This window comes from Vanessa atalanta, chromosome 9 (genome assembly GCF_905147765.1).
Source record: "Vanessa atalanta chromosome 9, ilVanAtal1.2, whole genome shotgun sequence".
Taxonomy (NCBI): domain Eukaryota; kingdom Metazoa; phylum Arthropoda; class Insecta; order Lepidoptera; family Nymphalidae; genus Vanessa; species Vanessa atalanta.
This window is the reverse complement of record NC_061879.1, coordinates 12,102,378-12,129,100: the sequence shown is the minus strand read 5'-3', so window position 1 is coordinate 12,129,100 and position 26,723 is coordinate 12,102,378. Positions and strand designations below refer to the sequence as shown.

The following is a 26,723-nucleotide window of genomic DNA, read 5'->3' as shown; positions in this document are numbered from 1 at the left end:
AACGATATTATAATAAACATAATAAAATTCGAACTTGTATTAAATTATTTTAAATAATAACCGTGAGGAAATCTAGTTCGACATAAAATATAATAAATATTATTTTAACTACACAACTTTTAGAACAATTATTGTTAATATATTGTGATGATTACATATAATGTTGGAATTAGTTGTTTTATTTATATATTTATCCCCGAAAACGTTATCTCGACCTTATTCGGCCACAGCGACTGGGATCTGTCTATTAAGAACCTCTGTTGAGTGTTCTTTAGTGACATATTTTTTCAGTGCGACCACGTTTACTGCAGGTCAGCACCTCTCCATATAAATATTATATGATATAATATTTTAAATGTTGACAGTTTTATGATTTTGAGTTATATAAAATGATTATATTTTTGTTTTTAGTGTTTTCAATTAATCGCACTTACATAAAACAATTAAATTGATCGGTTGATCTGCCAGTACTTGATATATAATTCACATTTTCATTATCATTTTACTGGTTGGGCCAGCGAGCAAGCAAGTTGCTTGTATTTTTAATATTGTCAGATATTCACATCAGCTGTTCAAAGTAAGGAAGCAGTCATTGTTATATTCCTCAAAAAGACGTTGGTTCTGCACCGGATGTATCTTCGATCGATTCGAACTACAGGAGGGATGGAGAGGAGAATGCTGTGTTTACTCACGCTCCTAAATTATATTCTGCGCAGTTGGCTAAACTTCAATTAATGGGCGATTCCTACATTATTATTAAAGTACCGTTCGTTCTGTCCGTGTTCAAGTAGTTCAGTGCTATGAGGAGAGCGCGGCGGCCGGCAGCGCGGCGCGCAGCAACAGCGCCAGCGCGCGCGCGCCCGCGTCCTCGCCGCGAGAGTGTGCGAGCGACACGTACGACGCGCGCCCCGCTCTGCGGCCATTAGACATTACATCATATATGTAGATAAACAAGTATTTAACTCTCTTCACGACTACTTGGCCCGACTTTTCTATCTACCCCAAAATTCTTGCTTCGACTATTTGTAATGTAGGTTGTGAAAGTAAATACTACAAATTTACAATTGAAGTCTGTCAAAATCTCGAGAAAGTCGAAGAATTTAAGGAAGGCATAAAATTTAAGGTGGAAAAATAAAAAATAGTGACGAGGTGCTTCTATGACGTAATACTTACGTCGAAATACCAATTAATTTTCTTATATTTATAATTTATGATAAGTTAAATAATGAATGTATATTTTCTTATGAGTAGCAACAGAATTTACAGATAGGGGAAATAAATATCATAAAAGGTGTAAAATTGAATCTACATTCTATATATGGAAGGTACCTTGGAATCATATCAGCGGTAGCTTTCGCCCCTCTCTCGGCTGCTTCATTGATTTTTAGAAGAAGGGTTTGGAGGTCAGCTCCCAAGTTCTCTTTAAACGCCATCGCAGCTGAGTGCAGTGTGTCCAGCTGAATACAAGATGTTTTAATGGAAACGTATTTAATATAATGGTACCGACAAGACTCCGCTAAACTTGTTTCAATGCTTATTATTTATTGTCTAATTTAATGGACGCAACTTGATGTAATATTTGTTTTAAAAATGTTAACACCTATTATTATTTATCTAGCTTAAAAACAAAAATGTCATGCTATCTTTCCAAGTTTGCAATAAATCCTTCAGTTAGGATATCTCACACAAGACTCATGTGGCATCCCACAAATAACCCACCATATTTTACTACTACCAGACAATCTTACAAGTTTTTGTTACCATAGTGCAGTCGCCCGGCTCCGCTCCTCCGTACTTAGAAATAGCGGTCGCTGAACTGCACATTGCTGACAACCACGCACTTCTGTCATTGGATTTAGACCTGGAAAAACAGTAAAGAGCCGATAGACTTCACTTCGCCTTACAGTTCAACGGATTTTAATAAATTATGTAATAGATAGTATTTATCTATTTACTTGTCGGTAACATATTGCACTCACTTGGATAAAGCTTGTGACGCAGCTGACAGTCCCAAACTGTAAATTCCTCCTGACGTACCTCCCATGTCTGTTTCCGCCATTTCCGACAACTCCCACAGCACGTTCGAGGGATATTCTAACGAAGCTGTCTCCAAATACTTCAAAACCGCTAAAAAAACTGATTAGGTCAGGTAAAAGTCATACTTCGAGTGGTTTCCTTGATGACAATCACGCCGAAAGCTTAAATGCGGTATCCATTATTTGGAATGAATAAAACTTAGGTACATAGAAACGCAGTTTGACAAACTATAATTTCGCTTTTTTATATATATACATGTTTTAATTTTTTACACAGCAGGGTACACTTATGACTTGATATATTATCCAAAATTTTCGATAGATGACAATAAAATTTCTATAAAAACTAACCGTTCGCAAACTTTTTGAGTGTGATCCCGCAGTCGCCGTCTCCGCACCCTGAGTCCAGTCTATTCAGCAGCTCCTCATTTTCCACCAACACAGCTGATGCAGCGCGAAGACTTTCGCGTAGTATTTCCTGTTCTTGGACAGATAGAGTGGGGCCGGAAGTGATCTATGAAATAAATATTTTATTAATTTACAGACTAGTTGTTGTTGTACGCTGCAAGACGGTAAATTAAACCTTCTATTTGTATGCTGTTCTATCGTATTGTTTTAAACCACGCCACGTGACTACCTACCAGACTAAAAATATCCTTGTTAAAAACTCATAGAGTATTATAATAGTCATAAATTAATTTACTGATTCCAGTGTCGACAAATTATTTGTCTTATAAATACATACGAACTATAATTGGCAGTAATTACTTTCGATCACAAACACCGGTGCAATGAGAAAGATATACCACTTCTTACGCCAACCACAGGTACTAAGACGAATATACAGTTTCATATATGGCCATTTAAACCGGAACACCGCAATATCAAGTATAGTTGTTTTTCGGTAGAATAATTAGTGAGACTTGGACCCACCTGGACAGGCCTGAACAAAGTCCTAAAAGCTCTATCAACGATAGATTTCAAGTTATGATAATAACGCAAGGGTTATTTGATTTTTATCCCATTGATTGATGTAAATAATAATATATCCAATATTCTAACTAAAAAAATTTTTTTTACTGTTGATGAAACGGTACGGTTCACACCTTTCCCTCACCAGCCTGTGGTAAGTCGTCATCCTCCGCCAAGCCCCCTGGCCCTCCGACAGATAAATCACATCCGCTCCAGGCCCCGGCCCCCGAGGGAGCGTCGAGGAGACGCAGCCACGAGTCCCCACGCTCCTCACTCAGGTCCAAAAGGCAAATTTGGAAACCATGCATCTCCAATGACGTCTTGAAGTGGCCAGAGTATAAACGCTCCATTTTTATTTGCTTTCGATCTGTCAAACAACTTGCATAATTATTTAATAAATAAGATCTCCACTGTTTCGTGACTTGACTTCCGAATATATTATGTTATTTTATTTAGCGATCACCATCCACCACCACCACCAACTTAACTTTGTTTATCTACTCCGCTTCAAAATGTCGTCTTTAGGCCACAATTATTTATTTTAATTCATTTAATATCACAAGCATATGTAATAAAAGTACGTTTATATTATATGCGTATTATTCTTACTCGTCTCATGCACGCATCTTGTAAGCTCAGGCGTCAGGGACTACGTACCCTGATAATTAATGTGGAAAAGGCGAACCTTAATGATTGAATAGATCTATGTCTATCATAGACCCCACATATGCTTTCTATCAAATGTATATGCAACTTATCAAAGACGTTACGATTTATCAATAGACAATTTACTACTTTTTACTTGTTAGACATATTACTAACAATATCATACCCAAATAATCTTTAATTTCTGCAGCGATTATGTTCATTTCCAAGAGAGATGTCCCGCCCAAGTTATTAATCATGGCTGCCACCCGGTTTTTGGGCTGTAGTTTGAGATGAGCTACGATCTAAAATAATCATTGCAAAAAATCATTTTATTATTTATATGTTATAAATGTAATTTAACTTTCTTTATGGTATAGGTAAGCGGACGGATAAATGGGCTACCTGATGGTAAATGGTCAACATCGTAAAACACCAATGCACCACAAACCTTGGCAACTAAGATGTTCAGTGGATCACTCATCCTTCATACCGGAACATAATGCAAATATTGCTGTTTGGCAAGTATGTGATGAGTGGGTCGTACCTACACAGAAGATCTACCAACTAGTACGACCACGGCCCTGAGTAAAATCTTCTCTCTTCGCCTATCCAATAATTTCCGGCTAAGATTAAAATGCCGTGTCGAAAGACACAGTAACACACACCATCATCAAGAAGAAAATAAAATGAGAAGCCTGAACTGTTTTCAGAATACCTTATCGAGTATGAGAACTACAGTTTCTTTCGCGGAACCCATTTTCAACTTCTCGATTCCAGCCTCTCCATGCACGCCCGCTCCAAGCTCCATTTCATCTTGTGCAATATCGAATAGAGGTGGCTGACCTTAGATAAAATCTTAGATAAGACCTTAGATAAAATAATTTTGCTATGCATAAAAACTCTGTCTATAACTACACTAATTTTAAAAATAGGTACATTTATTTGTTTGCATATAGGGTTAATCTCTGAATCTAAAAATATTTTCATCGGTAGAAAGCTACATTATTCCTGAGTACTATCGGGTACTACTAAATATTTATACAAAATATTTTTTTTTATTAATTAATTGCATCAGTGTGAAGCCGGGCGTCGATAGTTTTTCCTTAAAAACTACTTTACGTAACGGGTCACTTTGCAATGGATATATAGAGAGAAACAGAAAAACCAGCTTGTATATTTACCAGGCAGTGAACAGGCACTTAGACACACTCCGAGAGTAGCCATATTTTTATTAACCTCTGATGCCATATTGCGTATTGATAGCAAGTCGTGTCCTTCCGCCGCCATCGCACCACATAACTTAAACAATTAAAGACTTACATAATGGTCATTAATGAAATGCCTCGTTGGTCTTATTCCTAAAGCTTTAAGGTTGCAGATCTCAGAATCTGAGATCTAAATTAATTAGCAATGCAAAGACAGTAATTCATATCGTGCCTTAAAGAAAACGTAAAGGCGCTGATCCTGCGTTAGTATTATCAATAGAATTAGCAGTTCCTCTTGTCCATGAATAAAAGGGAATAAAGTGCGATATTTTGTCAGCCATACCTTTGGACAGGCTTGGACATTCGTACATCGGGACATATGTTCTAATATACACATATATTTATATGGCAGTCATTACTAATAAAATATAACACTTGGAAAGGACAGGGCTAGTTTGTAAAAGAAATCAACAGTACCTTATACAGGAAGACCTCTCCGCACATGCTCCTGCCACCCGTTTTATTCTGGCTTGAAGCCACATCTTCACCGACTATGAAACCTTCGACCTGAAAAAATAAAACAACTGGTAAACGTTTTTCAAGTCATTTTCACACTTACCTTTTTAACTTCAACTTAATCTAGAATCATTTATTTCATAATTTCCTAAAACCATTTTCAAATTTTAAAACTAACAGCGTTGAAATTTTTATTCCATTGTAAAAGGGTTGACATGTGTACCTTAATTCCCGCGTTCTTAGCCTTTTCGAAGGCTTTACCAAAGTTTAAGCGGTCTCCCGTGTAGTTCCCTAGAAGAACTAGAACTCCACCTAAAAGTTAAACAGGTCAATATAGTCATACACATCTATAGAATAGACCAAACATCGGAGTTATTATGTGCTTTGTCTCTATTATAGACATTTATATCAAACCCGTGATGTAGAAGAAAACATCACGTGCAAACCTGCATGTATCAGACATGTAGCAATGTACGAACACCTTCTTTGTACTAAATATTGCCCAGCAGTGAAGAATTTACGAGTTGTTACCTTGATATTATATTCCTCGGCTATATTTTATATTTTGTATTAAAAATCGTAACTTCTTAAGACATCGATTTATAATTTTATTAATAGGATGTCTCATGAAATTGTGGCACACGGAAAGTAATCTATACTAATATTATAAATAAATGCGAAAGTGACTCTGTCTGTCTGTTGCTCTTTCACTGCCAAACCACTGAACCAAATTTGGCACGAATTTGGCAAACTTCGTACTAAATTTCATCAAATTCAACCAACGGACATATAAGCCACTTTTTTATGCCTAACACCAAATATTGTTTGCCACGGAGACAAAGATGCGATTATTTGCTTAGTTTATAGTTCAAAAAAATATCTTGAATACCTGAGTTGTATTTGTAAAGCTGTGTGATCGCATACAACACGTTCCCGGTAGGGGGCGACGCGAACACGCCGCCCGCCACCGCGCCGTCCAACATTCCCGGCCCGATGAGACCTGTGTGATGTGAGCATTTTATTAGAAGAAGTGGGTCTAAACATTGACGATGATGTCCTTTCCGGCCACGACGCCTATTCCCAAGGGAGACTAGTCCATAGGACATATTGGCCTGACGGTAAGTGATCACACTGACACTTCAAAAAATATAAATCATTCCTTACAACGTTCTGCCTGAAATCTTTGTGCCTACAATACACTGGCCTACATACTATTCAAACCGGAACACAGCAAAGCAACTGATGAGTGCATGGTGCACATCTAAGCCGTAAAGTCAACGTCATGCACTCTAGTTAGACACGTTGTGATGATGATTCTAGCTAGCCTGTTAATGCTTTAACATTTTATTAATGCATATTTTAAAATTTGAAATATTTAATATCATTTTGAACTTAAAAGTATATTATCAGTATATTTATAAAATTTACCAGCTGCAAAAGGTTCATGACCGGAACCGCCGCCGCCGAGAACTGCCACTCTCCCTGAATCATCCTGAAAATGTTAAATTCCTGTCTGTAATGTTTTACGATAAGGTCTTGAAGTTATGATTAGGTATCTGGTTGTCATCACAGGTTCTGATTCCTCGTTTCAAATATTTCTGGATATTTGGAATCGATTATACTATTAGTAGAAAAGAGTTGACACTGACACTCAAATGGATAGGTCAGATTAGAAGAATAATGGAAATGGGGCTTTGGTTTGGTTATCAAAATATGTTTGAATTGTGTTCTAACACTTTCATGAAAAAAGAAAATGATATGTATTCTGTAAGAACTAACTCAAAACTCATTTCCAAACACGATCATGAAACGATATGCAACATCCATAATAAAAATTATATCATAAATGATACATGAAACGAAACAGCGTAACGTCGTAAGTCATTTTCAACGTTTCAAGAAGTGAGGTTTTTTTAACCCTGCTAGAGGTTTTCGATTTTTATAAAGAAAATAATATTAACTGGCACTTTTACAAGACTTATATCATCTATCCTATCACCTGGAATGGTTCACAACTATATTCCAAGGGCTCAGAATGATTTTGGTCTTTTGCCACACTGAATCTTAAGAAATGCATTTATGACTTATTTATTTAACACTAGTTGTCGCTTTCGGCTTCGCTTGAGATGTAGCAGTTTGGCATAAAAAGTAGTCTATGCCTTTTATTGAGGTTCAATTTTGCTTCATACCAAATTTCGCGAAATTCTGTATAATGGTATTGACGCGAAAGAGTTACTGAGAGACAGACAGACAGAGTTATGTTCACATTTATAATATTAGGATGAGATGATGAGAGGAGAGATGTAGGAATAACTGAGTTTTTAGTTTTTGAAACAACACTACGAACCTTTCTCCTCAAAGTAACAACACGATGCTTCGGATGCAGAAGCAACTTGGGATACAGAGCCACGACGCCGCGGAGGTTGTCATCGACACATGACTCCGGGGAGTTGATCACTTTCTTTGTAATCGGCTTGCTAGAAGCCATTATTTACTGCCTAAAATTATTACGTGAGTATCGAAAATTGTTGTACATATAACATGCGAAAGCCAAACGAAAATCGGACGATCGATGTCGAGAAATAAAACAAAAACTTAATAGATAGTAAAAATCACACACATGAGCAATGGTTTAATTTATTGTTATACCTAATAACGAAAATAATTTGGTTTTTATAAATTAAATTAATATCTATGAACTCACTTAAGTGGTTAATATTATAACACTTCCTAGTAGAAATAAATTTTAAATTCAGTTATTATATCACTTTAAAAAGCAAAAATTTAATAATAAACAAGACCCCGTGTTTTGAACTTACAAGGAATTAATCTTATCAGTTACGTAAATAACACTAATTTTATCTTGCGCGGGCTAAAGTTTATGACCCACAATGAGATTATACATTTTATCTTGAAGAAAATAAAACATTTTTTAAACATTAGGCATATTATCTGATATATTTTTATAAAACATTTTTTTATTGTATTTATTATCTAATAATAGCTGTCGCTTGCGGTTTCACTCGCGTTTTGAGGTTGGTCGTCTGGTGTTCGTTTAAAAACGTACTTAAAAGTTTCATACCACATCAAATTCGGTTCAATGGATTGGTCATATAAGCGTAAAAGTCAACAGTCAAACAGACAAAGTTACTTTCGCATTTATAATATTAATCTAGATTTAATTGTTTTAAATAATGTTAATCGTATTAAACTACACACAACATTTATATTTTTAAGATTAATTATGTTCTAAATGTGAGAAAATATAATTAAATGTATTATGACTACATGTAAAATATTGTTTAAATTTCAAATTCATATAATAAGTGATACATCTTAGAAAAAGTTAGTTGTATATGTTAGTCAGACAAAAGAGAAGACGATTTCAAATTTTGACGCAAATAATCTTGCAGCTCTTTCTCGTGTACAGTATGAACAAGAGATTTAAAGGCTAACCTCATTAGAGACATCTCCATAACAATTACCAAAACAGCTATGGACAGCCAATGCCTATGGTCATCGACCATATTGTATCAAAAACTCAAATAATAATACATTGAAATTGCCATTTGCCATGTTAATAAATAATAAAAAAAAAATATTGACAGCTGTCATTTTAGTGCTTCAATGAGTTACTTACGAATCGCCCTTCAATTGTCGCAAAGGTCAGCTTGAGGCAAAACTAATTAAGCACTTATTAGTCTAATGAGACGTTTTGTTATTAGACACAAACAATTTAAAATTATAACAACATCGACAGTTCAAAATACATAAGCCTATAAATAAACACTGACACAAAGCAACACGCTTAAATTCAGGTTATTTTTGTATATATTCACTTGGATATGTATGTCGTTTAAAATTCAATGTCACTGAAGTTTTAAATACAAAATCAAACATAACAAACTACATAACATAAGAACAGATCGAAAAAATGAACACTAAGTGTTCGTGAATGCCAAAAGGAGATAAGTTTATTATATCGTCAATTAATTACGATCTTTACAGTGATAGACATAAGACGCAAAATAGTTTATCGTTGATATGTTTTGTTGATGAATGTGAATATCCAATGCAATTGCGTTGTCAATAAGGAAATTTATTTACGAGTTCGTATTATAAACAGCACAACTATGTAACTTAGCTGGTTAATATTATCTTCTGTCCCTTGTCCCATTAATAAATAAAAATGAGAAGAAGCAACTTATAAGTCCTTTTATGATGTGCTTGTATTATTTTCGGGTACCTAATACTTTTAGTATATATATTATTGGTGCTGAGGTGGCTCAGCTGAAGAACGAGCATACTTTAACCGAAATTCCCTTTAACCGGATTCATCTGTTAAGAATATAATATCAGTATATGTGTACTGCCAAAGTCAACTTAAAAAATGCCGGCCCAGTCACGTATTTTTGCACAAAGTGCATAAACTTTCCTTACACGATTTTTAAGCAAATATAATGACACAAGCTTAGGAAATCATTTCGATAGCGCGAAAAAATTATCTTGTCTTATGGTCTTAACTTTTGCATTGGGCACTAGCCCCTAGTGTAAATTCTACGGTATGCAGAGGTATATTTAAAGAGTTCAGTCGCTGAACCACCGGCTTCACGCACTTTTTTGAGGGTAGTGTAAAAAATCTCAAGTTCCAAACTCCAAGCTGCCACTGAGTATTTCTATTATTGCGAATGTATCGAATTAGTAAAATTGTCTATGTATAAACCTCACAGTCGTTAGCCGTTTTTAAAAGTATGGTTAAGGAATTTTTCTTGTCGCATTAAGCAATCGTGTTGTCGTTGTTAATTTTTTGTTCTGCTATATCTCCTTTTTATATATATATATATATATATATATATATATATATATATATATATATATATTTTATGTATTTATTTATGTAAATATTTATTATAATATATATTTATATTATATATATTTATTGTTCTGTTGTTGTATCTGTGTATTGTGTAATATTATATTATGACTTAAATTACTGTACCCTTCCCGTATATGTAAAAATTATGATCTTCTGCCCAAAGGTTGCCTGGAAGAGATCGCTGCTGAGCGATAAGGCCGCCTGTTGTACCTCATGCAACTTTGTGTAGCAGTATTGTAATTTTTAGTTTTATGTTTGGGTGCAATAAAGAATAAATAAATAAATAAAAATAAATAAATTGTCTTTGATTAGATCAGACGAACGAAACAGTTTCATGGGGAGTATGAATAACACAGATTTTGATTGGTGTGATGTTTGCTTCAATGAAACCAAGCTTTATAAACAACGTATTTATTAACATAACAATAAACGACAGAGATATTTATAATTACTCATTCGTTTAAATCACAGTTTTCGTCCGTCTCATTATGAAGTTAGAATCACTAAATAATGAAATTGTAATTTATTTATGGATATTTTATGTCTAATTTCATGGTATTCATAGTTTATGATATACAATTATGTCTGTATCGATTTTGAATATATTTATTTTATAAGACGGGTACATGTTTTTTTTTTCATATATCATATTATTGATCACAGAAATCTAACAATTACGATGAAATAATTACCAAATTATTATTTGGTCCCATTTGTATTGAATAAAAACGTCCTCCATTGCCGCGATACAAATAAATCTTATATCATCACAGGTACCCAGTGTAAGCAGGTGCTCACGTACCGCAAGGCGCGCACGGGGCCCGCGCGGCCTACGCGACGGAGAAGGTGCGCGAGGCGGCGTGGAAGCGCGTGAGGTGCCCGCGCACGGAGCGCGCGGCGCCGCGGTAGCGCAGGCGGTGCGGCGCCGCGATGACGTCACGCGGGACGGCCCACTGCGCGCGCGCCGCGCTCGTGCCCAGCAACGTGGACTCGCGCTGCCACACGAACCTGCCCGCAGTTCGTGATTAACGCAACTCTCCTGAGAAGGGGATACAGTCGTATCTCGGGAGATCCCTCCGATGTTCTATTATTCTATGGAGATCCTTATTCGCACTTTTGTACCTCTTGTCACCCGTCGCCTAGAGCGACCGCTTCCTTCGTTCTACCTCAGAGCCATTGCTGAGCAGTACCGGCCCAGAGCATAAATTCAATATTACATAAAATTTTAATTTCCGTTAAGTTTCTAAACGATCAAGTCTAAGGAATAATATTTTCACTAACTTTGTATCCCAATCCGCATCGGTGGCGATGGTGACCCACTGCCCGAGCTCCAGTCGCTCTACCGTAATATGGCTGGACTCCTGAAGAAGATCGTTTCTAGGGTTTGCTCCGACCTGAATAAAGATGAGCGGCGAAATTGGAACATGTACTACAGTTTCCCGAATATTATATTGTTATCGGTGTAGTATGTAACCTTTGGGAACATAAAAATTTAACATAGACCGGTCACATTGACCTTAATGCTTCGAACTGCCAAAAATAATCAATGAATATCTAATTTTCATGGCTGAATGATCTTTCCCAGCTGAGGTGCTAAAATTCTACACCTGATATACTATCGGATGCATGCGTTGCAACACAAATAAACATAATACCCGAAAATAAGTCCACGCTAACTGAATAAATTAAAATGAACATTACCATATTTTACGCGGTTCACCAATACTACAGAAACACCGTATATTCAAATAAACGCATTATTGGCGATGTTAAAGTTATAAAAATATTATATTGACATCCCTAACCCGACCAAAGGTTTATAACGATACCATAAAAATTAATAACTCACAAAGACAGCTTCGACGACGTCCCCGCTGCGTACGTGTTCCGGCGGCTGCTCGATGACGTCACCGAAGCTGGTGCCGGGCGGCGCGGTGTCCATTACGACGGGCAGGATGACGGACAGCGCGCTGTCCGCGTGGTCCGCGGGCTCCGGCCCCGCCGCAACCGCCGAGCCCTGCGGGCAGCGCTCGCTGGCATTACCGAAATCTCCCGCAAAATCGTATCGGTAGAGATTGTTTGAACTCTTAGAACTCTTAGATATACTCGTTGGGAGTGTCTCTGTAGTTACCTCTATTGCTGCGAGCGTGAACTGTCGTAACTTGTGCAAGAATATATCGAGTGTATGAGGCCCGAAGAGTGTTGAGGCCGCTTCGTAACGTTGTACCTGTTATTTTTCAAATCTTTAAGCGTAATTATGATGATACATTTTAATGATATTTACTAAAATGTAATTTAACATTTATTAACAAAAGAAAAACTAGAAATAAGCCAACCATGAATTAGTGGTTACTACGTACATAAACATTGGCGTAGTAAGAAGTATGAAATGTCCCTTTGAAAGGTATATTTGAACTATAAACTTCAGATGATACGCAATCTGGTTAAAATAGTACTAACTTGATATTCCTCGAAAGTAGACACGTAGTGGATATACTCATTGGTGAGTCCAGAGACGGCCACCCGCGGCTGCAGTCCGCGAGATACCAACACGTCACTCACCACGTCCTTCATCCGCCGGCCCGCCATTGTGGTGGGCTCACCGGGGATGCCCACGATTACGAAATCACCGAGATATATTAGAGATAATGATATTACGCGAGAGTGCCAGGGCACCGGAAAGTTGACCTGAAGGGCAGATATTAATTTATATCACTCTCTAGGATTGGACTTGTTTACATCACTCTCTATAGTTTATTAAATGACGATTCAAAGTGCTTGTAAAAGCCTAGTTGAATAAAGTATATTTTGATTTTGGTGATTCCTATGAGACATAACAATGCACAAGTGCACAAACACAGATGCACTCTCAAAATTGACACTAAAGAGTTTAGTCGCAGGACCATGTCCAAAAGTTTTTACAAAACGAGAGTATAAGCAGACATTATTTCTTCTCTCGTAACTTCGAAACTCAGAACTGCTGCAGAGAATTAATCACCTAACCCTTTAGTCATCCCGAGATTTGATCCCACGACATTTTTTCTTCTATATTTTAGAGCTGGCAAACGAGCGGGAGGTTCATCTGATGAAGTCACTATCACCACCCATGGACATTCTTTAGAAGCTAATTTGTCTTTTATCTTGCATTTATCCGCGGAACTGAACGAGGTTCAAAATATCAACGCCCAACAATGGGAATATTCAAAAACCGCGGAGATACGACATATAAGGACTTTTTAACGGTTAACGCGCAAAATTTGTGTCTTTTTGAGATTAAATTGGACTAGGTTCAGGTGGCCCCAGTCGGAGAATTCGTTTAACAAAAACTCGATTACAGACACAAATTTATTCCGATTTCTATTGACGTGTTCCCGAGAAATATAAGCACGGCCGATGTATAAGTTGTCTTCGGTGCATCCCTTGTGCCATATACGATGTACAAAAAGTTAATATACTCACCCTTCCGGTAGCGAGCAAAATAGGTTTAGGCGCATGGCAGGCCACGTCGTCCTCTGTGGGCGGAGCCACGATGCCGCCGATTGCGTCCCACAGCGTGCTGTTAGTGATCGTGCCCTGGAGAAATTACGTCGTTGATGCTAAACTATTTTCATTGAAAAAAATTTCATTATCCTTAGAATATTATACAGTTTGAGAGAGTTTAAAATTTTAAATGTGTTAAAAGTTATTCTTACAAAAAAAAATAGTTACTATTTTTTTATATTCTTAATTCATACGGTGCCAATTGTGTCTACAAAAGAAACTTGCAGAAACTGTGATTAAAAGGAAATCTCATACTTGTGTGATATTTAATATATTGGCGCCGTCTATGGTGCCCGATGCAAAACTGTATCCGAGGGCGGGTACACAACCTTCGACAGTTTCGTTCTGAAATGAAGAATACATTTTGTTTATATTGATAAAAAATAATCAACCGATTATTTATGTTTCAGTTTCGTCCAATATAAAAATACTGTTCTTCTATAACATTTCAAATAAATACATACCGCAGTAAAAGTCCTATGAATAGGGTCGTACCGCGGTGCGGTCTCCAGCGGCATGTCCATAAATTGGTGGACGACAGCGAGCTCCCCGGTCAACTCCTCGCCAGGCTTACTGAGTACTTCCTAAAAACGTTAAAATAATGTTTTATGCAATTCATTTACGATTCCTTTAATTACTAACCAGAAAAGTAATATTTGACTTTGAAAATTAAAACATTTATTTTTTCTTTGATTATATTTTTGATAAGGTAATTTCCTATATTACATCATAGAAGACTGATTACTTCTAATGACCCAATATAAGCAGCTAAGACTATAACTCGATATTCCGAAAGGCACTAAGGTAAAATTCATTACTTACTATACTTAGATTAGTGTTACTTACCAAAGCGCCCTTATACACCATTTCCCCAATGATTCTAGTACTGTCATACATATTTTGTCCGGGGCCGCTGGAGATGCATCTTTCGAAAAGATCACATATCTTGAACTGATTATCACATTCAATGCCGCTGAACTCACAACGCGCTCCGCGTGTGTTGGGAGACGCATCACCGATACTTGATGCGAAGAAACCAGCTACTATGGTGGGCTGAAAGTGTTTAATGATACGCGAAATTATAACACCAGAAATTCTAAAGAGCTTCTCGCTGCTTCAGGGTGGGTTTATGTGTGGAACAATTCAGCCTATACGTGCAAGTTTCGCCACTACGTCTTCCCTCACCGCTCAGCAAGATGAATCAGAAATACAAGAGAATTTAAAAACTTTTTTTAATTAAATTATAACTTTAATATAAATCTGAAAGTACGAGATGATATAATAACAATAATGAAACCAGCAACAATAAATTAATCAAGTAAATAATATACCTTTCCAGTAGCTCTGCCAGGATTAAGAGTAGCTTCAAGCTTCAAGGCCGCATAGCCCAAGTTGTCTGATGATACAAGATGGTTGCTCATGTTCATACTGGTGGCGTGCACTGAGAACCAGTTCATTACTCCGTGGAGGCTACCATCACTCTTAACTATACGAACTTGGGTCAGTTCATCGTCTATATTTTTGTCGTATCTGGAAAAAATATATGTTGCTAGTCATATATTTCGTCTCCAATATCGAAACTAAAGGATAGTTTTTTAATTTTTTTTGGTGATTGATTGTAGAGCTTTAAGCAAACCCGTCTGGGTACCACCCGCTCATAAGATATTCTGCTGCGAAGCAGCTTGGTATTTTTGTGTTCTGGTTTGAAGGGTGAGGGAGCCAGTGTGACTACAGGCACAAGGGACATAACATCTTATTTCGCAAGGTTGGTGGCGCATTGGCGAAGTAAGGGATGGTTAATATTCCTAACAGCGCCAATTTCTATGGGCGGTTGTAGCCTGGGTTTGAACCAAGATTGGTTAAGATGCACGCGTTCTAACCACTGGGCCAGCTCGGCTATTATGGGAGCCATAATTAGGCGTAAAAACAAAAATATAATTGTTACTGCACAAATCATAACCGCATGGAATGGTGGCAAGGATGCTAGCAACATTTATTAATATTGATATTATATATTATACTATACCTCGCTCTTTCTTCAGGTGGGTTTTGTTCGTAAGAGAAGGGTGACCGATTCATTTGGGCGTTCGTAACTCGAGTTTTGCCAAAGAGAAGACGAGCTGGCACTATATTGTTGTGAGCGTTTACAATACTCTAAAACAGAAAATCAGAACTAAGCCACGAATGAAATACAAATAAACCAATAGAATAAATTCGCTTATCTCACCCTCGTTATGCCAGCAATATAAGCATCGTAGGTTTCCCTAGAGAATCCTAATATAGAAATATCTAGAAGGAAATCTACGAGGTGACCACCGGGTCCACTATGAGTGTGTGTTCCTGTTATGATCACGTTTCGGAGCGAATACATATCACCGTAGAGCTCCTGGAGATTCTTAACGACCTGAAATTTGTACACATTTTTTTTTAAATGATATTTGACCAAATATATTAAACACTGGACAAATATTTTTGCTGCTTCACTTATAAATGTAAAGATTTTTTTTACTTATGACGCTTTTTTATTTTTTACTTAAACGCTCGACATGTTGACTTGTATAAATACTTAATCGAATATGGAATTGTAAGCTTTTTCGGCTTATAGTATAGTAATATTATAGTAACAGTTTTTTATTTATGTTCAACTGCTGAACTTATGCCTCCCCCAAAGAGAAGGCCAGCGATTGGTGGATGGTTGAAAGCAAATGGAATGCTTTGATGCTGACCGAACTTGAAGTTAAAATGTTCGTTTAAGACTTACGTTTCCTATACGCTGAGCTAACTAACTTGTAGCAATCACAACTAATCATAAGATCACTGTTTAGTCGATATTTAATAGCATCATGCAATCGCACACAAACAAATGCCAACAATATTGTATACACCTGTAAAGGCAAATCATACTGGATTGTAAATTTAGTGCATTATAATATTGTGTAAGTTATTATGATAAGTCGATGGTGTATCTTAATAATAAATAAGTAAATAAATAAATAAAATAAATAAACTAGAAACATAAAGTAGCGTGACTTTAAATCCTAAAACAGACAGAGAGGTATTCACTTTATACTTAATACTTTATGAAAAACGACCGTACCTGCCGCCTGACTGAGAAACCAACAGCCAATATTTCAGCGTTTACCAGGACCACTCTCGTATCGCCTTTCACAAAGATAAAAGTCCTGGCAAACTGCCTCAAATGGATCCCTTGTCCCGATTGTCCCAACTCTGCATAACCCATCTGAAAGTAAATTACGGTTTATTCAACGGAATGACATCAAACACAAAAACAACACCTTGATATTATTTCCAAGTAATTCTGTTCACTTCCTAAATAAGGATTACTGCTCAGTATTGCTCGACAAAAGACCTCACTTACGATATTAGCAAAGGGCCCATATTCGATCCTTGAAAATGATCGAATAATATAAGTAGTATTAATAATTTCTGAAGTTTTTATTGTATCGTCAAGTTAGCATTCAACGAAAAACTATACAAGTTCACTCTTAATATCTAATAAGTTTAAAATAAATTAAATACAATCCTTTTTGTTAAATATGTTTATCGAAACAAACGGAATATATATTACATTTTATTAAATTTTGATATAATTGACACCAGCACGAAATAATTTTGGCTGAACATCACACATTTTTATTGAACTGATATAAAATTAATTTGCAGGATGTGATACTCTTCGTTTAAACCACTATACATATATACTATTGGGAGAACTGAAATAAACACGTAAAATAGTAAAGAGGTTTTTACAAGACGATGTACTAAAATAAAGGAATACTCACGAAAGTTATTTCAACACATGGCCCAGTCATATCTGCTATACCTACACCAACTTGATATAAAAATCCCGGGTCTGGATCTGGTGTGGTACTTGTGGTGGTCGTTGGGATTTCAGTCTCCTCAGTAGTATCATTTACGAGAAGCACAATGACAGCGGTCAAACCACCTATGACCGCTAGCGTGATGAATATCATCACCAATTTACCAGTAAGAGGTATCGCCATTCTTCTGTACTGTACTTTATTCAAAATGTAACTTCGAGGGTTATTTAGTGTCTGCTATTAATATTCTTAAAATAGTGCAGACTTTTGTTAGAGAATATCTAACATAAAAAAAACGTGGTCGCTCGTATTTGATGTATTTGAAAATAATAATGAATTAAACGATAATTTGCGAAATATTATTTAAAAAAAACACCTCATCGATCAATGCAAGATTAACGATTGTGTAATGTTGATATATTGAAAAACAATCACTAATCTCAGAGCACATTTGTACACAGATTTTGATCGAAGTATTTATATTTATTTTTTTATAAATTTGAATTTAAACGTCCATATGGGTCGCCTGGTGGGAAGTTCTCATCTGGTTATTGACGATGAGTTTGAGTGTGTGAGCCACTAATTCTTGGGACAATTCGAAACCAGTCTTAAAAAAGGTCGGAAACCTTCAACCAAAATTTATGAATGACAATTTTACAAATATTTACTTTATATATATTCTAGCTATGGCACCTACATGGATATTTATAATTGTCTTACTAAATTAGTTTTAGTGTATATAGTATATCATTCAAAAATTAGCATGATAATATTATACATTATACCTATGTGTAAAGATTTGTTAAAATGAATACAAGTTCAACAGGAGTGAAGGTATTGGCGGTTAGGTTTAACATGTGTTAAACTTTTACAACTTACAGTATTGTGTACAGTATTGTATAGAAATGCGTAGATTAAAGTTTTCTATCGTGTAATTACTTTGTAGTCAAGCAATTAAAATAACTAAATATTCTCTGAATCATGAGGATAATTATTTATCAGATATTTCGATTAGTTTTATCAAATAATGTTTTTAATTCTTTGCAAATCTCAAGATAAACATAGTTTAGGAGTAGAACCGACCAAAAGTATCTTGAGACCTTTTCTATTTTTAATTTATTTACATTTATAAATGATAATATTATTTTTATCAATTGATCTTATGCTTCTCAAACCTCATTAGATAGGAAGAGACCATTTCCCAGCTGTAAAGCTCATGACAGGCTTGATTTACATGTATAATATAAATACTATATAATATTCAGTGTCTTCCTAGAAGGCGATTAGTCCACGCTAGCGATCTTCTGATGTTCAGTAATAAAATAAATTTTAAAACGCCAAAATGTATTAAAGTAAAATGTAAAAAAGGCACGGGCAACTGTGAGCCCCTGGATGTTGCCAAATAAAAAATATATTTATATTCTGTGCATAAAGTATTTTTAGCGTTCACTGAAATTATTATTATCTAAAAAAAATAGTAAATAAATTCACATAGAGAAAAGGTATTTAAAGATTCCTATCCTAAAACATTATCGATTGACAAAATTAATTAGTATTTAGTTCCTTATCGCTCGAAAAGATTTTCCAACATTATCTCGGTCGTATCGCTAATTAGTAACAATACGCAAATTAAAGTATAAACATATATTCAAACAATAATCGTGTTCAAAATCGCTTCAAACGTTGTCAAGTGCTTAATTTATATGTATAATTTTTTGTTATTATTTATTGGTAGAAAGCGGGTTGACAAACCAGCCATCAGGGCCGGACCGTAAGTTTAGGGGGCCCTGGGCTAACACTACTTAGTGGCCTACCTAAGACATGTCTGAACGTAGACTTGAATTAAATTAATTGAATGGGTTTTATTAATTGCAGGACTCGCAGAGCTTACATACGATACGATCTGTTTAATTTAATTAAGTTATGGATTCTTTCGCATTATCATCTATTTTTGACTTTGACTTGACTTAGCTGGGGGCCCCTTGAATCCACGGGGCATTGGGCTGAAGCCCAAAAAACCGTATGGTAGATCCGGCTGTGTCATCCCTAGACAATGGCCGCTGTAAGAAATACATCCCCTACATATTTTTTATTTTTATTTGTATATAAGTTATAGTCTTGAAATTCAATTTGTATTCTATTATATATATATATATATGTTTTCACTGCCTCGTTGGTCAAATAGCTAAATATAAAACCACAGACCCTGAGGACCTTGAGGACCCCCAGATCTGGTCTATATTGGGTTTTACTATCGAAAGATTTTCTGCAACTTCCCAGAGGCTGGAAGTTGTAAGTGTGTCCCGTGTCTCAGAAAGCATGTTAAGACGTTGGTCCTACGCCTGAAGTATATAACAAAGGGCGGACCTAATGCCTGAAGGCATCTGTAGTAAAACATGAATAATAAATAATAGTGAATTATAGACATCATGAGTACTGGGCTTTCTGACAATATGTGCTCACGTAGGCGAGTCTTGAAAGTAAATTTAGAGGTAGCTTTTCTAATATGTTCGGGTACTTTGTTCCATTAGCACACAGCTTGAACGGATAATGTAGTGGTTTTCCTGCGCAAATGTCTCGCCGCATCCGAAATCGGTCAGAACGTCATCATCATGATTATAGATATATTATATCAACAAGTCAACAAACAGATTAGATATCAATAGATAAAAATCCCTTTTTCTGTTAAGTTCGTACGTACTTGTAATTGATTTGTGTAGAGATGCCCGCAAATTATCAATGTTTGAACTCACGTGCCTAATATTTAGAGAAAAGGGCATTTGAAAATTAAAACTATTTACAATTGAAAAGGAAATAATATTTTTTATTTTATTAAGTTGTTTGAAAGTGTAAGTCAAGGAACATATGGGATTATTAGACAATTCGGTCCATTGCCAACCGATTCCAAAATTCGTTTCTTTTTTTTTTTTAATTTTGTAGATTAAGATCTTAGGTATTGCTTACATTTAAAGGTATAATAATTATAATTAATGTAATAAAACAATTGCTTTCGAAAAAAAACATTTATTATTAAGTTTATCTTCAGGCAAGTATTTAATTTTATCAATATAATTAACACATAATTACGATATAAATGACGTATATCAGATAGATAAAAATGTAGCGAGGTTATGTTAAAAGCAGTGATATTTATAATTTTAATAATAACAATATATTTTCACTATATTCGTCTTAATGTCATACAACTTTACACGAATTTTAATTAAATCGTAATTTCCTAACAGCAAATAAACAATATTCGTTTAATTATTCAATGTAGCAACACTAGAATGCGTCAGGACGCCTCGTGATTTGATTGGTTTATTCTTTAACAGTTTTTGAAAATCATACTGTAATTAAATACATACATATGTGCTAAAATGTATTTCTAATCTGAATCTAATATTCAATTTTGAGAAAATATTGTAATTAACCTTTTAAATTGTATGTCATTGAGACAATGTTGACAATAATCCTTACACAGATTAAATAATTAACAGAGAAAACATTATCGAACATAAACCATTATAGACATTTTATTTAATTTGAAAATATGTTCAGTATTTAAGTTTAAAAACAAACTGTAGTCCTTATTAATGATTTTATATTACAATATAAAATTTTACACTTGCAACACAATTGTTAATGTATTCTTACACGTATCAATGGCAACATTTTTTTATAGTTTACATGTAGACAAATAAATTACCAACTAAGAAATGTGACGTCATAGCACTATTAAAAAATAATGCGTTTGCTGTATGGCTGTAATTTTATACATTGGCTCAATCAACTTCAGCCATAATATCGGAAAAGTAGTTATAAGTATCGCTTTATGGTGGTAGGACATTGAATGAGATTTGAGTATTTATTGCAAAATGTTTTTAATTTGTGTCTGAAGTAAAACTTCTTAAGGAGCGATTTAATAATCGTAGGGTAGATGAGAAATGCGATTTCTTTTTTTGGATGCACAATGCTTAGACACTTCATAGGAGAAGACGAGAAGACATTATCCGGAGTGAAAGCGAGCTGTATAATTAAAAAGTTTCACTTCTCTCACGTGTACGCGCAATTTGTTTACCACATTAATGTAAAAAAAAAATCGAATTTTAAATTTCGAACGGCTATATAAATAGACTAGTTTCAACATTAATTACAAAAAAAGTAATTAAAATCTCTTTAATTGAATCGTCTATAATCATGGATTTTTAAATTATTTAATAAACATAGAATTTCTACCATTCTAAGGGCTAAATATCTATCTTTGGACACTACTGACTATAATTACAATAACATAAATGTATTTACATATATATTATATACCTATAAGATATTAGGTGACCTCAAAGGGATCCGTGAACCCGTGGTATGGGTAGATACCCCCGAGGATGTACTTGTAGTTCCCGTAGTGGTGCAGCCTGTACGTGCCCGGGGGCGTCCCCGCGGGGATTTCCCATTCGATGTCAGCGTAACTGGTACCGAGGATCTTCGAATTTCGGCGCCATGTGAACCTAAATGATATATTTATAATCGAATCAAATTTAAATTACAGACTCTCTTATTGAAGATTTAGGAATCTGTCACGCCAATAAAGCTACCACTGATTTGGAACGTGGATTTCGTCGAAATGACTACCGGTACCCGTAGCCTCGGTAGTTTCTAATTATTCGTATTTATTTAGAATATATTTATATAGCATTTATCAGTGAACTGAGTAAATAATTTTAATAATTAAATTAGCATGGGGCGATGACTCAAAGCCACTGCTGAAAAGCGGACGTCTCGAGCCAGGCTGCAGGCGGAGCAAGGAGGCGCACCTGGTGTCCCAGTCGGCGTCGCTGGCCACGACCTGCCAGGCGTCGTCGTGGGGCGCGAGCTGGCGCTCCACGGCCGCGAACCAGCGCCCGTGCCGCGCGCTGTTGCGCGGGTGCCCCGACACCTGCGCGCCGGTGCCTCAACACTTGAGCAAATCTCTGGACACTTATACTGAGAACTCATGAAATAAACCTGAACCGGCCGATACGAATTCCAGTAAGGGAGTTTTGTGCTTCGATTGTATTTACCGTTCATTGTGTACTCGACGACTGAACAGTATCATACCGGGTGCTGCGAGTATCGAAAATTGTAGATCTAAGGTGTAAATGTAGTGGTGCAAAGTCTGGTCTTTCTTTTAACTTAGAACTCCATCATTTATCAACCGATTAGGTTTTTTTTATAAATCATATTAATGTAGATTACATACGATAAAGTCAGTCAAATATTGACCATAAAAACAAAGTCGTCTTACAAAAGAAGCCGTGACGACGTCGTTGTAGCTGTAGTACTTCTGCGGCTGCTTGACGCAGTCCCCGAACTCGTGTCCCCACGGGGCGGAGTCCCACAGCACGGGTGGCACCAGAGTTATGAGCTGATCGCTGAAATCCGGTGGCGAAGGACCAGATTCTAATGTCGTCCCCTATGAGTTATTAAATACAAAATCACAATTATACCTCCATTATTATGGAATAGGTAAACAATACTTAATTAAACTTGTAATTGCTGAAAAGACAAAATCGAATACTTTTTTAATAAGAACAACAAATAATACAAAAAATGTTGCCATATTTTATAAGTACTTGAAGCGTAGCATACGCTTGTATTTAATCTATTTATTTTAAAACCCTTTTTGTTTATTTAACGTTTACTAAAACATTCAATTCAAACTAGAAACAAGGTTAGATTAAAAAGGTAATAATGTCAGGTCAAAGACCATCATAAAACCCAATCTAATACAATAAATTATGAACCTTAACACCACAACATACGTTACATTTTCTAATTCCGTAAAACGAATTAAATGTGGGTTTACACGCTTTCACTTTGAGAAGAAAACTGGGTCCTATGCAAATTGTACATTGTTCCTCAGTACAATATACGACCGAGTGAAAGAGACAACAGATAATTGTTATCCATACAAGATAGTAAGTTGTTCTGACTACATATCGTTAATGAATTCAATCAAATTAATAATACATAGAGAAAAGACCATTACTATACATAATTCTTCATAATTTCGAATAAATTAACTTTGAGCAATGATTATAATTAAGAGCCGAGATGGCCCAGTGGTTAGAACGCGTACATCTTAACCGATGATTTCGGGTTCAAACCTATGCAAGCACCACTGAATTTTCATGTGCATAATTTGTGTTTACAATTCATCTCGTGTTCGGCGGTGAAGGAAAACATCGTGAGGAAACCTGCATGTGTCTAATTTCAACGAAATTCTGCCACATGTGTATTCCACCAATCCGCTTTGGAGCAGCGTGGTGGAATATGCTCCAAACCTTCTCGTCAAAGAGAGAAGAGGTTTTAGCCCAGCATTGGGAAATTTACAGGCTGTTAATGTAAATGTAAAATGTAAATAATTATAATGACTCGCACGTGTCCGCGGCAGTCCAAACGCAATAGCGCTTTCGCAGATAGATGGGAATCTCCAATCTTACAACATTGGTTTGAATTACACCCTTCATGATAGTGAGAATATTGTATAGTACGACACAATTTAAATGTATATTTAAATTGTGTCGTACTATACATGACATGTTGAAAAAAACAATCGTCAATTCTCTCTTGTATCAATCTATCTATTAAAAGAATCGCATCAAAATATGTTGTATGATTATAAAGATCAAAGCATACACGGACAGATGGCGGTAAGCGACTTTGTTTTATACTATATTATTTTCACATGAGAATGAAAGTTATGTCGCACTGTACGCTCACTAAGATTAGTAATTAAAATAATTGTTAATAGCATACAACTATATGGGCTTGGCCCGAAATAATTGAACATTATTATTAATTTTAAATGTCCTTTTTTTTTCGTTGTAAAACGCGTTACGCGCTTCCCCCACGTGATGTAAGTGGGGGGGTGTGTGGGACTCCCCGGAGCCCTGGACGCCGAGTGCGCCCAGGTACGCCGGGTTTACCCACTAAATAACCAGCGGTACCCTCTCCGTCTCCGGCGGGCGCCACGGGATCGCTTGCGCTACCGTGACGCCCTGACGAATTTTAAATGTCCTAGGCTTAGTAAGGAAAAATATGTTTTAATCAAAATACACTTTTTTTTATAGTAGAAGCTAAATATATAACGAAATATCGCACGATAGAATGTATACTTCTAAAAGATAAGTCATATTACAGTTAAAAATTAAATTAAATTATTTATTTAAACCAAACTTTCAAAAATTCATCCTAATTATCCGTTTGCCCAATAAATTAGGAGTTTATGAGTTTAGTTGCCATAGTTGTGTGCTGTCTATCTATCTTTATGTATGTTTTCAATGAAATAAAGAGCACTTTTTGTGTTCGCAACCAATGTTAACTTTTAAAAACATGGTGACTATATTTAGTTTCCACTGGCCCAAACCGAATAACAAATCGTTAAACGAACGCACGTACATCCAATCCAATAAATGTTTAGCATTTATAACGGAAGTCTAAATAAACGGAAACGTGATGATTAAATTTGGTTAACCATTTTTAAAGACAACAAATTATGTATAAAAACGTTTAAAATTAACATGCGTTGAACACAATTTTTTTTTTATAATATAAAGACAAAGTCACCTGCACGAGCGCGTGGGTGAGCTCCGCGTACTTGTGCAGGTAGATGTCCAGCGTGTGCGGCCCGAAGATGGTGGACGCCGCCTCGTAGCGCTGCGCCTGCGCACACTTCACCGTTAATGACTACTCGGATGTGAGGCCAAATATGCCATCCTTGCCGCATCTCCCGCAAAGTTTTTATCAAAAAAATGAGTCGTTGCCATATACACGACCAGAAAAAGTTAAAAGTAAAGTAACAAGCTTAAGATGTCCCACTACTGGACAAAAGATTTTAAATTGAAGATTTACCTTTGCTCCAATGTGAGTAGGATACAAATTTGACTGAATTTTATCCGACACTTGTATTTTTCCCTACGATTTATAATATCATAAAAATATCCCCCAAATGAAAACTTAATGAGTCGTGCCCAACTTGTACCCAAAATTTTCAGTTGAACTCATTCTTTCTAGCAACACAGTAATCAACTCTCTAAAACTTTACAGAATTTCTGAACCTCGTTTTGTTTGGGTGCAATGTCTACTGTACCTGGTATTCCTCGGGTGTAGCAATGTAGTCGGCGTAGACGTTGGACAGCCCCGCCAGCACCACTCTCTTGGCTCCCGAGGCCTTCGCCACGACCTGCCTGAGCCGTCTACCGGACATGGTCGTGAACTCCCCGGGAACGGCTGCCACGAAGAGTCCTCCTAGACGCACCACCGAACACGAGACTATTTGTGGTTGCCATTCATATGGGAATTTCGCCTGCAATTGAAAAACGAAATGTTTCAGATACTTCCGGGTAAAAAAGAGTGCATTCCATTAAAATAGAAGGCGAGAGTCGGCAGGAGGGGAGCACTCACGCGGCCCGTGGCCAGCAGGATGGGCTTGGGGCGGTGGCAGGACACGTCGAGCGCGGAGGGCGCGGCGATGAAGTCCCGCACGGCGTTCCACAGCGGGTTGGACGACGTGGTGCCCTGCGAGAAGTCGAAGGCGCCCGGCCCGTCCGTCGTGCCGGCCGCGAAGCTGTAGCCCATGGCCGGCACGCAGCCGCTCACGCGGGCGCTCTGCGGACGGAGCCATCGATATTCTTTTCGCTTTCGTGCAATAGAACACTCCGTGTAGAGTACGATCATGATTGAAAGATTAAATATTTCTCGTCAATGAACTATCATCGAATTGCATTTGGATAGTAGCAGTAGGTCCGATTTCAACGCTAATTACTTACATCGTTAAAAGTTTGCGTGACTGGGTCGTACGGAGGCACTTCCTGTTTCGGCATTTCGACGAACTGATGGATGATCCCGAGAGGACCCGTCAGATCTTCGCCCTTCTGATTGAGGACTTTCTGAAAAATTGAAGTTCGGAATTACCATACAGACATTCTCCATAGCAGTTCCATGTTTGGTTCGTTTATATTACCACATTCTAGAATGTTCTTCAAACCTGGTCCTGAACGTGAACTCTGTCATATTTGTGAAAGAATACCTCTGCACCCAAAAA

At 36.5% G+C, this 26,723-nt stretch overlaps 3 protein-coding genes across 5 annotated transcripts in view; all 3 read right to left on the bottom strand.

Annotated features, from left to right (window-relative positions):
* Positions 1–70: 70 nt before the first annotated feature.
* LOC125066157 (triokinase/FMN cyclase-like) lies at positions 71–9,317 on the bottom strand. Of its 3 annotated transcripts, none has more exons than XM_047674100.1 (15): positions 9,018–9,317; positions 7,725–7,875; positions 6,806–6,869; positions 6,267–6,377; positions 5,601–5,689; positions 5,339–5,428; positions 4,838–4,955; positions 4,372–4,499; positions 3,841–3,958; positions 3,143–3,375; positions 2,388–2,550; positions 1,980–2,127; positions 1,762–1,861; positions 1,330–1,457; positions 71–913 (listed from the first exon to the last, which is right to left on the bottom strand). In XM_047674100.1, exons 2-15 carry the CDS (start codon positions 7,863–7,865, stop codon positions 799–801), a joined length of 1,746 nt encoding a protein of 581 aa, XP_047530056.1. In that variant the 5' UTR covers positions 7,866–7,875; positions 9,018–9,317; the 3' UTR covers positions 71–798. The 3 variants fall into 3 exon arrangements, with proteins under 3 accessions (XP_047530056.1, XP_047530058.1, XP_047530059.1); XM_047674102.1 differs by lacking the exon at positions 9,018–9,317 and adding an exon at positions 8,834–8,946; XM_047674103.1 differs by lacking the exon at positions 9,018–9,317 and adding an exon at positions 8,082–8,167.
* Positions 9,318–11,083: 1,766 nt separating this feature from the next.
* Positions 11,084–17,818, bottom strand: LOC125066452 (neutral ceramidase-like). The gene is made up of 14 exons (XM_047674524.1): positions 17,597–17,818; positions 16,891–17,034; positions 16,021–16,197; positions 15,820–15,947; positions 15,125–15,323; positions 14,640–14,846; positions 14,258–14,377; positions 14,049–14,138; positions 13,713–13,826; positions 12,714–12,941; positions 12,385–12,480; positions 12,103–12,270; positions 11,535–11,647; positions 11,084–11,261 (listed from the first exon to the last, which is right to left on the bottom strand). Exons 1-14 carry the CDS (start codon positions 17,816–17,818, stop codon positions 11,084–11,086), a joined length of 2,184 nt encoding a protein of 727 aa, XP_047530480.1.
* A 3,499-nt stretch (positions 17,819–21,317) lies between these two features.
* LOC125066632 (neutral ceramidase-like) overlaps positions 21,318–26,723 on the bottom strand; it is a 28,150-nt gene continuing 22,744 nt past the window's right edge. The window contains exons 8-14 of the mRNA XM_047674827.1: positions 26,449–26,568; positions 26,084–26,287; positions 25,770–25,985; positions 25,247–25,342; positions 22,923–23,090; positions 22,453–22,574; positions 21,318–22,146 (exon numbers count right to left, since the gene is read on the bottom strand). Of these exons, the coding sequence (XP_047530783.1) occupies positions 21,969–22,146; positions 22,453–22,574; positions 22,923–23,090; positions 25,247–25,342; positions 25,770–25,985; positions 26,084–26,287; positions 26,449–26,568 (1,104 nt within the window). The 3' untranslated portion in view covers positions 21,318–21,968. The remainder of the gene's footprint in view (positions 22,147–22,452; positions 22,575–22,922; positions 23,091–25,246; positions 25,343–25,769; positions 25,986–26,083; positions 26,288–26,448; positions 26,569–26,723) is intronic.

Excerpts from the sequence above, each read along its gene's own strand:
- LOC125066157 (XM_047674100.1), bottom strand. The coding sequence starts at position 7,865 with ATGGCTTCTAGCAAGCCGATTACAAAGAAAGTGATCAACTCCCCGGAG. Across the intron at positions 6,378-6,805 it reads TCATGAACCTTTTGCAGCTG|GTCTCATCGGGCCGGGAATG; the intron begins GTAAATTTTATA and ends CACATCACACAG. Across the intron at positions 4,956-5,338 it reads GAGAGGTCTTCCTGTATAAG|TTATGTGGTGCGATGGCGGC; the intron begins GTACTGTTGATT and ends TAATTGTTTAAG.
- LOC125066452 (XM_047674524.1), bottom strand. The coding sequence starts at position 17,818 with ATGGCGATACCTCTTACTGGTAAATTGGTGATGATATTCATCACGCTA. Across the intron at positions 14,847-15,124 it reads CTGGCAGAGCTACTGGAAAG|CCCACCATAGTAGCTGGTTT; the intron begins GTATATTATTTA and ends AAACACTTTCAG. Across the intron at positions 12,271-12,384 it reads TCACGCTCGCAGCAATAGAG|GGCTCGGCGGTTGCGGCGGG; the intron begins GTAACTACAGAG and ends CGCTGCCCGCAG.